The sequence below is a fragment of the Adiantum capillus-veneris genome, chromosome 15 (assembly GCF_014529385.1).
Source record: "Adiantum capillus-veneris isolate H3 chromosome 15, ASM1452938v2, whole genome shotgun sequence".
NCBI lineage: Eukaryota > Viridiplantae > Streptophyta > Polypodiopsida > Polypodiales > Pteridaceae > Adiantum > Adiantum capillus-veneris.
The window spans coordinates 153,275,423-153,288,706 of record NC_140945.1 but is presented as its reverse complement, the minus strand read 5'-3'; the positions used below and the strand labels follow the sequence as shown (position 1 = coordinate 153,288,706).

Sequence of the window (13,284 nt, the reverse complement as noted above, 5' to 3'; positions counted from 1 at the left end):
TGGCTGCCTTTTCACTTCCTCCGTCAGCTTTTTCCTCCTAAAACCGACACTGCAGAACTTGCCATGGAGCTTTACTCTTCCTTATATAATTATGTCCTTTCGGAGAAGGCTTCCCTACAGTGATCACACAATGGCCATGGTTGTTCTGAGTTTGATGCTAATAATGGAAATGCAGATTGATGCATCCATAATATGCCCATCAAACTGCTCTAGCAGGTTCTCATGACCCCTACCATACCCATTTGGTGCCAAGCCTAGTTGCGGCTCGCCAGGGTTTCAGATAACCGATTGCTCCCTTTCGATGCCTCTGTGGAACCTCACACTCTCGGGCACACCGCATCGCTATTACATCAGCAGCATAGGCCACAATCCGAACCACAACAACCCACATCCAGGATCCATCCCAAATTATGGCTATGGTGGCACTATGGTCCTTTTCCCCAACAACAGCACCATCACCGGCGCAGCTTCTTCCCCTCCTCTATGTGAATTTAGTCCTAATTCTCCAGTGAGCAGCTTGACAACCTCAAACTTCTATGCTTTTAAGGATGCAGACCTCAGCTTTTATCAAGAGCACTACCTCCTTTTCAATTGCACAGAATCAATGGGTTCACGCCCGGAATCGGTAGTTCTGACCCCCTCGTCTCCTGCCTACAGCAAATACATCAATTATTGCAATTTCGGTGAGAGCAGTAATTGCCTTGACTATGTACATGCTATGATCAAATGTGAGATAAAGGCTTTTTTCAAGATGCCATCTCCTTTGCTTCCATTCTGAAAGCTTGTGGCAGCTTAAAAGCAGCTGAGAAGGGTCAAGAGATACATGCAGAAATTAGTAGGCTGGGACTTTTAGATGGAGATATTGTGCTAGGGAATGCATTGGTGGACATGTATGCAAATTGTGGCAGGCTTGAAAAAGCACAAGGAGTGCTTAACCAGCTGCCAGCTCGAGATGTAACCTCTTGGACTTCACTAATTGACGGATATGCCAAGCATGGGCTAGGCGATGAAGCTTTAATTTGCTTCGGTCAGATGAAACTTGAAGGCCTCTCTCCAAACGCAATCAATTTTATTTGTATTTTGAAGGCTTGTGGCAGCATAGGATCCCTCATCAAAGGCGAAGAATCACACATGGAAATTGACAGGCATGGATTACTAGGAAAAGATGTGGTCCTTGGCACTGCATTAGTAGACATGTACAGCAAGTGTGGTGCACTTGCCAAAGCACAAGAGGTATTTGACAAGCTTGCAATGATAAATGTAGCCACATGGACTGCCCTCATGGCTGGATATTCTCAGGTCCGTGAGGTTAGAAGAGTGCTTGTTATGTTCACTGAAATGGTAGAAGAAGGTTTGAATGCAAACTCAATCACGTTCGTGGTTTTGCTTACTGCATGCAGTCATGTTGGCCTACTGGAAGAAGGGTAGCTTTTGTTTGTTACTATGGCTACCCACTACCATATCTTGCCGAGAATAGAACACCAAACTTGCATGGTAGATATGTTCAGCCATGCAGGTCTATCTGAGGTGGCTTTGTGCATCATTGAGAAGGTGCCACCTTCCCAGCATCTTCTGCTCTTGTCAGCGATGTTGGGTGGTGGTCGGGAATGGGCTAATTTGGAGCTTGGAAAATGGGCCTTTAAGCATGCAGTACAGTTGAATGAGGAATTTGTGGCAGCTTATGTCTCTTTGAGAAGTATGCATGCTTACGTTGGCTTGCAAATGGATGCAGATGAGGGCTAAAGCCTTAAGGATAAAAGAGATTTGTGGAACTCATAAGATGCTAGTGGATATATCTCTGAAAATGAATTGAGGAATTGTATGCGTGGCAAGAAAATTGAAGAGTATTTCACATGTTTGGATCGTATCTCTAGCCTTCTATGATGGCAGAGTGCGAATGAGATTTGATACACTGTGAAATGATTCTTGCTGCAAAAGACATGAAGCTATGGTGCTGCATAGGTTGAAAATTATTTTTTGAGGCTAAGAGCTCCTACGAGTTGAGAGCAGAGTTTCTTCATTATGTTAGAGGGCATTATCGGGTTACCAAAGATGAGGAGAGCAACTCAAAAGCTGAGCTCTTACAATTTTTGCGGTGGGCACTTCTTTGAAAACGCTGGGTGGTCCTCTGTGGTAGACACTTAAAAGAGGACATTGAAAAGCTCTCAAGGCCATGAAAAGCAAAGGGTATGGAGAAAGGACTCCTTGCTTTTAGCCAACAAGGAGAGCCACATGTTGCCTCTTAAAGAGATTGACTCGAGGTGGGTAATGCCAAGACATTAAGTGCAGAAGTAGCTACAAGTGAGGTAAACCCACTTGGAAGGAATACCTCAATTTATGTCACATTCATATGTTGTAAATGTAGTTAGATACGTTAATGCATAGAAAAAGGGGCTATGTTGCTGCTACTGTCGAGGCTGCGTTTCTCTTGGTGTTACTGAAGAGTCTGGCATGTCTTTGACTCTTGATTCATGTTTTTGTAATCTATGTTTGGATGGTTGGTATGCACAGTCTTCTACCTGATAGAGCCACTAGCTTTCTGCTATCTCATCCAATTTTTTATCGTCCGACTGAACTTTGTAACTATGAACTAGGCTCTACAGTTGTGTCGTTTTTCTTTGAGACTTTGTAGGTTTCTGTTATAGAATAATCTTTTGTCAATGCTGTAGAGAACATTGGTGCTAAAAAAAGTGTTGTTTTACCCACAAACCTTGCAAGAACCTCCTCTAAACAGTGGATATTTATTAAGGCCCTAACTGTGCGAAACTAAAAAATGCCCCAATGAGGGTGGAAATTCTCATTGCGGTTTTGCACAAGAGCTTACCCCAAGAAGACTATAGTGCAATCACCACCACTGTAAAGTTGCTATGAGATCCTAAGTTCTAACTTGATATCCATCGCAGCTTCTCATGGTTGGGAGGCCACAATGGAGCTTCTTTCATTATGTGGCAAAGCACGTGTGGCATGTTGTGGGCAAACGATTACCATATAACCACGAAACTATTTTGGCAACTTGGTCAAAGAATTGGAAGATGATGAAGAGAGATGTAGAAGAGGAGGGGCCCCTGTTGGAGACAACAGCCTTGAGAAAGCTTGCAAGACAGCGGCTATATATAGGTATTCCATAAGTAAAGGTAGTTATTCCTTAATTAAAAGGTATTCCTAATGGCTTCAAAAATCAAAAGGTATTCTTAATTCAAAGATTCCCTCAACAACAACAAAAACGATGCGTTAGTTTATATCACATAACAACGGAACAAAGCACATAGATTTGCAACAATATTAGCTTGGAAGGACAAATACAACATTGAGCGTGCGCGCGTGCGAGAGAGAGCGAGAGAGCGAGGATACTTTAAAGAGAAGAAAACGCTAAAACAAAAATAAAAGAGAAGAGAAACACTTCTTTATATGGACACACAAGGTCTTTTGAGGTTCCACCTTCGTATGTCTTTTGACTTTTCATCTTTATTTGTCTTTTCATTTCTTAAGCTCACCCTTCACTTATGCACTTAATATGTTTCAAAAGAAATTTTATTTTTCTGAGATTGGGGAGACCTAATGGCTTCAAAAAAATTAAAAGGTATTCCTAGTTCGAAAATTCACTCAACAACAAGAGAAGTGATACACTAGTTCTTAGCACATAGTAACGGGCTATGACGAAGCATGTAGATTTGCAAGAGTATTAACTGGGAAGAACTATGTACCTGAGGTGGCATGGGGCCAATTCGACATGCTGATAGCTGCAGCAGTTGCCAAAGTTCAGGTGGTGAATGTGGTTATGATGTGCAAGAGGACAATCATTTCCAATGCTACTGTGAAGACGAAACTCATGATGTTAGCTGCCGAGAGGGTTCAGGTAGGAAAATAATTGAGCATTGTGCAAAAGCAATATGGCATTGACATCTAAACATTAACAAAAATTGAGTTTGGATGTTGGGGATGCTCACTGCATGGTAGAAGCTTCTCACCTGACACCTATTATGCTTTTCATTATTTTTTAGTGCTTTTATGAGAATTATGAGGTGAATTCTTGTCACTAAGTATGCTTTTTATGATATGCTTTTCATTATTTTTTAGTACTTTTCCCTTGTATGAGATTTTTGATTGGTACATAATGGCTGGCGTGTTGGATAGCCGAGTATGATGCAATTGGCTCGTAAACTGTTTATATGATATTTCTTTGCAACTAGGTTTGCAGCAATTGACTCTATGCCTGTAGGGAATGGGCCATATTTCACAATGCTCGCATGCGATTCGGGTTTAGTTTGCATTTGAATGATGTATCTTGCAGTGATCTATGTGCATAAGAGTTGTTTGGATTGATCTTCACTTCTCATTTTGGTCAGACAACTCCATTATTTACTTACTGCTTCCACTAAACTCCAAAAACACATTCCAATACACGCCTCTTGCTACTTCCTGACAACACCTGCACAAATCCTTCCATTGGCAGGCCCTCGTGATTCCTCACTTGTTTCTCTTTATAGTGTCCTCTCTCTCTCTCTCTCTCTCTCCCCCCGCAATGTTGTATCCGTCCTTCTCACGTCTAGCCGATATTGTTGTAAATCTACGTGCTTCGTCACTAGCGCATCGTTTTTGTTGTTGTTGAGTGAATTAGGAATACCTTTTAATTTTTTTGAAGCCATTAGGGATAACTTCTATTTTCCACGGGTGATGCGGATGAGATAGGTGGTTCCCAATGCTTCCCACGCAAAGGTGGCCTCACCACTTGAATCCATGCGTCAATCTTAAAAGTTAATCTTGGAATCTTCATATTAGTTTTTATCTTTAGATTTGCATTATTGTATTTATCAAAAATTAAAAGCTAATAATTAGGAATACCTTATCATTATTGGATTATAGTGTAGAGAGAGCGGTAGCTTAACCTAATCTAGTGTTTGATGCTTGATGTCAATTGCGTATGTCTCCACCAAGCAAGACTAGGAAGGACGTGCTCACGCGAGGCTTAGTTATCCGTAAGCCTGACCATGGTAGGTATGGACGCTCAGGGTGTGACGGGTAGCAAGGGTAGAGAGAGAGAGAGAGAGAGAGAGCTAGGTGCAACAGGAGAGAGAGCATACAGTTGACCATCAGCTAACCGGCATAGTTGGTATAACTATGCCTTTTTTGGCATAGTTAAGCAACTAAGGCCGGGTTCACATCAAGCCGGTGGAAAAAACTATGTGTAGCATGGGCCAATCAAAAGTTTCCATTTGGCAACCTCTGTTCACAAAGGGCGGTGGAACTCACAAAAGTTTCTTCCACGTCACGGCAGAAAAGGGGTGCTTCTCTTCCACCCCCCCAAATTTTTGTGCCGACCCCCCCCCCCCCCCCCCACCCCGGCCCGAACTTCTCCTCCGCTCTGACACGGTAGCATGCAGCCAATCTTAATTCTCCACGCAGGATTTTCCCCCTCTCTCTACCACTGCTCTGTGTGAACGGCTGCAGAGTGGAATCCATGGCTATGAACGAGGTCCGCCTGGAAGCTGCTGGTTCCTTCCGCCGGTAAAAGGCTGCTTGTCAGACTTGGTCGGGCGTAACTAAGCCTCGCGTGACCATTGCCTAACCTACAGCAGTGCTCTTTTGGGCCGCGTGGACGGCTCTACTTACTGGTCAATGTTTGTGTGCCCTGGCTCCTTTCTCTCGGGAGAGACACAGAGAAGACCCAAGCACACGCGCATGCAGGCACAAGCCCGCACGCACGCAAACTCTACACTTGGGGGCGCGCGCACGCACGCACACACATTTGGAACGGGTATAGACAAATTCTTTGAGAGGTAAAGCAGACGACAGAGTCCACCCTTTCTGTGCGTGCCCTATTGGGTTTCGTATTGCGCAACGGAACGGTATGCCTCTCCCCCTTCTTTCTCTGTTACGCTCCTTTATGACGTTTGCATGCGCTCTTCCTCATATGACCAATTAAGGCAGCTGCACTGCCCAGAAAACAGTCCTGTGCAAACTCAGATGTGGAAAACTAGCGTTTGACATGATCTTAGTTTGTGCATGCTGCAGCAAATTGCTGTTTTGATCAGTTAAGGCGCTTGTGAGATATGCCGGTCTCAACCAGACTATCTTACATACCTGTGCTAGTTAAGAATGTGTGCAAAATTGATCAGGCTAATCAATTGAAACATGGTCTAGTTTACCTTTTCTTCGTGTATATCACAAGAAGATTTAGAAATTTTCTCATGTAGGAAATCGGAGTTTTTTCCAGTGTTTTTCATACAATGCATAACATCATGAGCTTGTGTGAGGGAGGTATGCAGTGCCTCCCTCACAAGCTCATAATGTTGAGGTAAGTCACAATGTGGAAATTATTTGTACAAAACTTCTTGTGTATGCACCCTTCTGTTTGCTTCATCTGCACAAACATTTAAGTATTGTTGCAAGACACCATAGGTTTCGCTTGTTACCTCACACGGCGTTGATTGCTTAACTTTCTTCTTTGATTCTTCTCATGTTAGAAAACAATGCAAATGCTTGGCGTTCTTGTACCATTTACCCAGTCATTATTTTGGCTAATAAGATGGTCAGTAAACGTGGGTGCCAAATTTGGGTGCCAAATTATGCGAATTCAGTTCTATCTTGTTTTCATGCAGCAGGTTTTAGTACTGTGAGTTAGATCGACCCACGATGGAGGCTACAGATCTGTCCCGAATCGGTCTTGCGGGCCTTGCAGTGATGGGCCAGAACTTGGCTTTAAACATTGCTGAGAAGGGATTCCCGATATCAGTGTACAATCGTTCTGCAAACAAAGTGGATGACACTGTGGAAAGGGCCAAGGAGGAAGGAAATCTTCCACTCAGAGGCTACCATGATCCCAAGGACTTTGTGCTGTCAATACAAAAACCTAGAGCAGTCATTCTTCTAGTGAAGGCCGGCACTCCTGTAGACCAAACCATTGCCACTCTTTCCAACTTTATGGAACCTGGGGACTGCATTGTAGACGGAGGCAATGAGTGGTATGAGAATACCGAGCGCAGAGCCAAGCAAGTAGTAGAGAAGGGTCTCCTTTATCTAGGAATGGGTGTTTCTGGAGGCGAGGAAGGTGCCCGGTACGGGCCGTCTTTAATGCCAGGAGGGACACGTGAAGCTTACAAGTACATTGAGGATGTAGTCACAAAAGTAGCAGCTCAAGTAGACGATGGCCCATGTGTAACATATGTGGGTGATGGCGGCGCAGGAAACTTTGTCAAGATGGTGCACAATGGTATCGAGTATGGCGACATGCAGCTCATATCAGAAGCATATGATGTGCTGAAGAGTGTAGGAGGCTTATCTAATGAGGAAATAGCAAACACTTTTGCAGAGTGGAACAAAGGGGAGCTCGAGAGCTTTCTTGTGGAGATTACTGCCGATATTTTCGCGGTGAAGGACGAGCTTGCTGAAGGGGAGCTTGTGGACAAGATTCTTGATAAAACAGGTATGAAGGGCACAGGTAAATGGACAGTACAACAAGCGGCAGAGCTTTCCATAGCTGCTCCTACTATTGCTGCGTCGCTGGATTCTCGGTTCCTAAGTGGACTAAAAGAAGAAAGAGAAATGACTGCCAAAATTTTCAAAGAACATGGGCTCGCTGACGTCTTAGGATCTAAGACTGTAGATAAGAAACAACTTGTAGATGATGTGAGGAAGGCCTTGTATGCCTCTAAGATCTGTAGCTATGCGCAAGGCATGAATTTGTTGAGAGCCAAAAGTACTGAGAAGTCGTGGGATCTCAAATTGGGGGAGCTTGCACGCATTTGGAAGGGCGGTTGCATAATTCGAGCTGTGTTTCTTGATCGTATAAAGAAGGCATACGATCGCAATCCCAAACTTGCCAGTTTGTTGGTGGACCCAGATTTTGCTAAAGAGATGGTTGAGAGGCAGGCAGCATGGAGGAGAGTTGTGGGTTTTGCCATAAGCATCGGCATCAGCACTCCAGGTATGAGTGCCAGTCTGGCTTATTTCGACACATACCGCCGAGCTCGCCTACCTGCAAACTTAGTACAGGCGCAAAGAGATTATTTCGGTGCTCACACGTATGAACGCATTGATCAACCTGGAGCCTATCATACTGAGTGGGCAAAACTTGCTCGCAAATTGAAGGCAGTTTGAGGCGCGCACATACGAATAAGAGGAAGCTAGAGATTGGGGATACTGCAAATGCTTATGATGCAGGACTTTCATTTATTGCAATTGGGTCATGGTTGGTAGAAATTCTCTCTGCATTTATTTTGGAGCAGACCTGATTTTTTCATTTGCTTCAAGGCTTGCTCCAATTAGGAGATTTTGAGAATTGAGCAGCACCTGCGGATTTTGACCAATAATCTTATTGTTTGTCATATTTTGCTTAGTGTTGATTTTGTGCATGTGCGGCACGCGTGCACGCACATCCATATATGGTGCTTGGCTTTGTTGGTGAATTCTCTACATTCACTTCTCAATCATGATATTTGGTGTATTTTGCAATTGAATTTGTGATGGTATGTATTATCTTTCACATATTTTGATGAGGGGATTTTGTATGTTTTTAAGGTCATTTTGCTTCAGTTTTATCCTATCTTGCTTCTGTTGTAGCGCCCCTTTACTGGTCATTCAGCCAATATGGAAACACACTAGAGTGGTATGTGCCCAACGTTTCTTTTGGTGTCGTTATCGTATTATTAAATTCATCTGGGAACAACGAGAATGTGGCTGTTATTATTGTCTCACAGTCCTTGCTGCAAAGCCAGTGTTAGATGTTCAATTATTTATGAGACTTAATAAGATGTCTTGCCGCTGCATTCAGTGTGTGTTGATTCCTGCTTTGTTAATGCTGCCCTACGTGATAGTCTAAACGTAGCCTTGCTTGGTGTTTGGTATTAGCTTACTAAAGGCCTTGCAGAGTTTCTGGAACTCTTGGGAGCGCTTGTGGACTGTTGGATCAATTGAGCACGGTAAAGTTGATAATGAAATATGTTTTTGTTTTCCTTTTTCTCACAAGGGGTGCATAAACTACTGCGGGGCCACATAGCAATGCGTTCAAAGTTAAGGATGTCAGACTTTTCCCTATTTCTATTAAGATGGGCAACACTCTGTCTCGTTGTCATATTTAGGCTCCTGCGACTTGTCACTTTATGTGTGACCACAAGTCTCTTCAAATAATGGTCCTTGTCCATAAACAGCACGATGGTTTTCCCAAGCTAACAGTATTGTTTTGGCAGTTTGATGTACTCAATGGTTGGGGTTTGACAACTTAATAGTGTGTCGCAACTTGGGGCACATTCGCACGCAGGGCTGGAGGGGGTAAAGATGCCGTCACCCTTTTTGGATGCTTTTGCCAGCGAAAAAGTCTGTTGCACCTGCGCCTATGTCGTGTGGTTGCAAAACGAAGCTTGCCATGGCTAACTCTGCCATTTTCGACAGAGTTGGACTAGCGAAGGCAGCGTTGGAATAATAGCGACAAAGCTGTTGATGTAAAATTAACCCCTGCCCTATGCTGTGTGCGGATCTGCCCGTAATAGTGTGCATGTGTTCATAGCTATAATAGTTGTGTGATTACAGTTTCAAAGTTTAATAGCTTGCTTCTCAGTTCTCTATTTAGTCAAAGAGTAGTTACAATGGTCGTGCCATGTCAAGATGGTTTGGTGCCATGCAGATGTAAATGGAATAAAGAAGGTAAGTGAGGTCTATTAGGAATCGGGCTAATATCTTGTTTTGTACGAGGGTTCAGACATCATTAGCAACCAAGTAAGATAAGTTTTGAACTCTTTATGTTTTGCATTTCGAGTTCTTTAAGAGCTTCTAGAATTATATTTGCGAAGTCTATTAAAGTAGCGTGCACAATAGCGATGCGTGAGCTTGTTGCCCTAGTCAAGAGCAATGTAAAAAGAGATGGAATTGTGATGATCTCTCAAGAAAGAGCAGAGTTGAGGTGATTGAGGACACACTTTATGTAGGGCATGTATACATTCTATATCAAATTTGATTAAATACTCTATTAACGCATATATTCTACCGACTTTGATAATGCTTTGTTAACTTCATGAATACTCTTGTCAAGTGTAGCAAAAAACTATACCCATCGTAATTGGAGAGAAATTGGAGTAAACACTATCAGATTTTGATGAAGCTAGAATATCATTGGAGGCTTCAGTATAATTGATGCAACATAGGACTGCTAGACTAGCCTTTGGAATTGGATTAGCAAGCATCCCCAAATCTAGAAAAGAGGGGGGGGGGCGGCGGGTACTATAAAAGCACAATAACAACAAGATGGAGATCAATTTCCATTTTCTATGCAAGTAAGATCTAGTCCTAGTAATTTTGAGTCTTCGTCACTTGTAGTTGAGCATCTTGCATATTACCGAACATCTACAACCTTTAAAGCAATCATCCTCACAGGATACAATGACTTCTGTGTGAACAGATGCATTCACAAACTAGTACTCAACCTGCCCTTATAACATTAAAAATTACAAATCTCATATAGGAGTAGCGTGGTAGGGCAAACTTTCTAAAAATGTATGTAATATACATGAAGCTCAAGTTGTATTTTAGTTAACCATAAACCAATATAGAATTGAAGGCTCCAAAGTCCCCATGGAAAGAGATTAAGCAGGGTATATGCAATCTAAGGCCATTAATTTGGCCTCAATAACTCTTACAAATGACCCGAGAGGAAAATTTGACCATCGTTTTAAAAGGCATCGTACCCATTTAATATACACACACAAATCCATGAACCAAGAAAATCATCAATTAGGTACATCCACCCAAAATCGAAACAATACCCAAAACAAACAAACAAACAATATAAGGGCCATTGTTTGTAGCCGCCAACAATAATTATTTCACAAAAATGAAACCCCCATAGGAAGAAATAACTATTCAACATAGGGTAAAGAAAATCATATGACTGAAAGTAGGAGGTGCAGTTGTAAAAATCATGACAAGAATTTCATAGTGACCACTTTGAGTGTGAAATGTAGTCTTAAAAAAATGCATGCATATGTTGATTTGATGATAACCAGATTTTGAGTCAATCTTACAAAAAATAGTGACTCCCTTCAGTTAATTAAGTAAATTATCTACAAGACAAAAAATACCCATATGTTGCTGAACAAAATTTCATTCGAGACTAGGCCAGGCTATACAATGGGCCTCTAGCTATGAGAGATGTTATCAAGGATCTCAAACAAAGGAGATACACAAACAAATGAGAAACCAAGTAGATTATATTGGTAGAAAATAGGTATGAGACAGATGATCGAGGTATTGATTGGTATCCATTCCATTCCATGAATGTAATTTCTTGATGCGTGCTCCAGTCGCCATAGCGGCACACACTTGAGTCCCAACATCTTGATCTATGCACAAGCCATCATAGTGGAACACACTCAAGCCCTAGTAAAGGGTGCACAAATGTCGTGCGTGTACGGAGAGGGAGAAGGAGAGAGAGAAGCAGGGGCCGTAGTATCTGCTCTAGTGGTGTGCAAAAGCATATATTCCTGTTAGAATCAACATGCATATCTTGAAAGTATTCTGTAATGACCTGCACTGCCTCATGATTATTGGACGATGAAGGTCACAACATTGCATTCGGAAACAAACGGTGGAAGATCTCAAAGGGATCTTTGGTGGTTGCCAAGGGTGAAAAAGTCGGTACACTTTACTTGTGTACTGTTAGCACGCAACCTTCAGCTTGTGCAGCAACTACAGAAGTTAACAGTGCGGTGTGGCACTACCGACTTGGGCATATGAGTGCCAAAGGAATGCAAATCCTTCAAACAAAGAAGCTTCTACCAGGTTTGAAAGAAGTGGACTTAGAGTTCTGTGAAGATTGTGTTTATGGTAAACAAAAGAGGGTAAAATTTCAAAAATCAAGAAATGAAAGAAAAAATAAAAAACTTGAGTTGGTTCATTCTGATGTTTGGGGTCCTGCAAGTACACCATCACTTGGTGGCTCATTGTACTATGTAACATTCATAGACGATGCGACTAGAAAAACATGGGTTTATGTCATGAAGAATAAATCCGTTGTATTTTCCATATTTCAAAGGTGGAAAGACTTTGTGGAGAATGAAACAGGTACCAAGGTTAAATGCCTCAGATCCGACAATGGAGGCGAATATTGCAGCCAAGATTTTGAAAGATTTTGTGCTAACAATGGCATTCGGAGGCAAAGGACAACCCCAAGGACACCTCAACAAAATGGGATCTCGGAAAGGATGAACAGGACAATCATGGAACGAGCACGAAGCATGCGGCTACATGCAGAACTACCGCTTGAGCTTTGGGCGGAAGCTGTAAGTACGTCTGTGTACTTAATCAATTGGTCACCCTCAACGGCATTGGATGGGGGAGTTCCAGAAGAGGCATGGACAAGTAAACTGGTGAATTGTGCATTTCTCAAAGTGTTTGGGTGTGAGGCTTTCATGCACATAGATAGAAGCCTAAGATCAAAGTTAGATGCAAAGTCCAAAAAGTGTTTCTTCATTGGCTATGGAGAAGGAGACTTTGGGTATCGCCTATGGAATCCTGAAGATGGTAAAATCTTAAGGAGTTGGGATGTAATTTTTAACGAACAAAATATGTACAAAGATTACTTGGAAAGAAAACAAACAAAAGAAACAGGTGATGAGTACATGGAGCTTGAGGACGGTGAAGACTCAAGGACTGCAAACGGTGACAATGTGCAACAACGTCAACCAAATGAGGAGCCTCAACCTATTCCCCGAAGATCTACAAGAGCAAGTAGACCTCTAGAAAGGTTTGTTCCTTCCTTCAACCATCTCTTGATCTCAGATTTTGGAGAGCCGGAATCATATAAAGAAGCTATGAATCCAAAGAAGAATGGACGAAGAGCATGCAAGTCGATATGGACTCACTACATCGCAACCAAACATGGGAGTTGGTTGAGTTGCCTAAAGGTAAGCGGACACTTCAAAACAAATGGGTGTACAAGCTAAAGGAAGAAGAAGGTGGGAAGAAAAGGTACAAGTCTAGGCTTGTGGTAAAAGGTTTTTCTCAAAAGAAAGGTATTGACTTCAATGAAATATTTTCTCCTGTTGTAACAATGAACTCAATTAGGCTTGGCTTAAGCCTTGTGGCTGCTCATGATCTAAATCTCGAGCAAATGGATGTAAATACGGCATTCCCTCACGGTGACTTAGAGGAGGAAATCTACATGCTTCAACCAAAGGGGTATGAAGTAAAAGGTAAGGAGAAAATGGTTTGCATATTAAAGAAGAGCTTGTATGGTTTAAAGCAAGCATCAAGACAATGGTACTTGAATTTTGATCGATGGATGTTGGATCATGG

The 13,284-nt window shown here is 42.3% G+C and overlaps 1 protein-coding gene across 2 annotated transcripts; it reads left to right on the top strand.

Annotated features, from left to right (window-relative positions):
• Window positions 1-5,449: 5,449 nt before the first annotated feature.
• Window positions 5,450-8,443, top strand: LOC147441702 (6-phosphogluconate dehydrogenase, decarboxylating 1, chloroplastic-like). Of its 2 annotated transcripts, none has more exons than XM_086483255.1 (2): window positions 5,450-5,846; window positions 6,600-8,443. In XM_086483255.1, exon 2 carries the CDS (start codon window positions 6,634-6,636, stop codon window positions 8,095-8,097), a length of 1,464 nt encoding a protein of 487 aa, XP_086339381.1. In that variant the 5' UTR covers window positions 5,450-5,846; window positions 6,600-6,633; the 3' UTR covers window positions 8,098-8,443. The 2 variants fall into 2 exon arrangements, with proteins under 2 accessions (XP_086339381.1, XP_086339380.1); XM_086483254.1 differs by having other exon boundaries at window positions 5,451-5,846; window positions 6,603-8,443.
• Window positions 8,444-13,284: the final 4,841 nt, after the last annotated feature.

Bases quoted from the DNA above. Each gene is read 5' to 3' on its own strand.
- LOC147441702 (XM_086483255.1), top strand. From the start codon at position 6,634: ATGGAGGCTACAGATCTGTCCCGAATCGGTCTTGCGGGCCTTGCAGTG.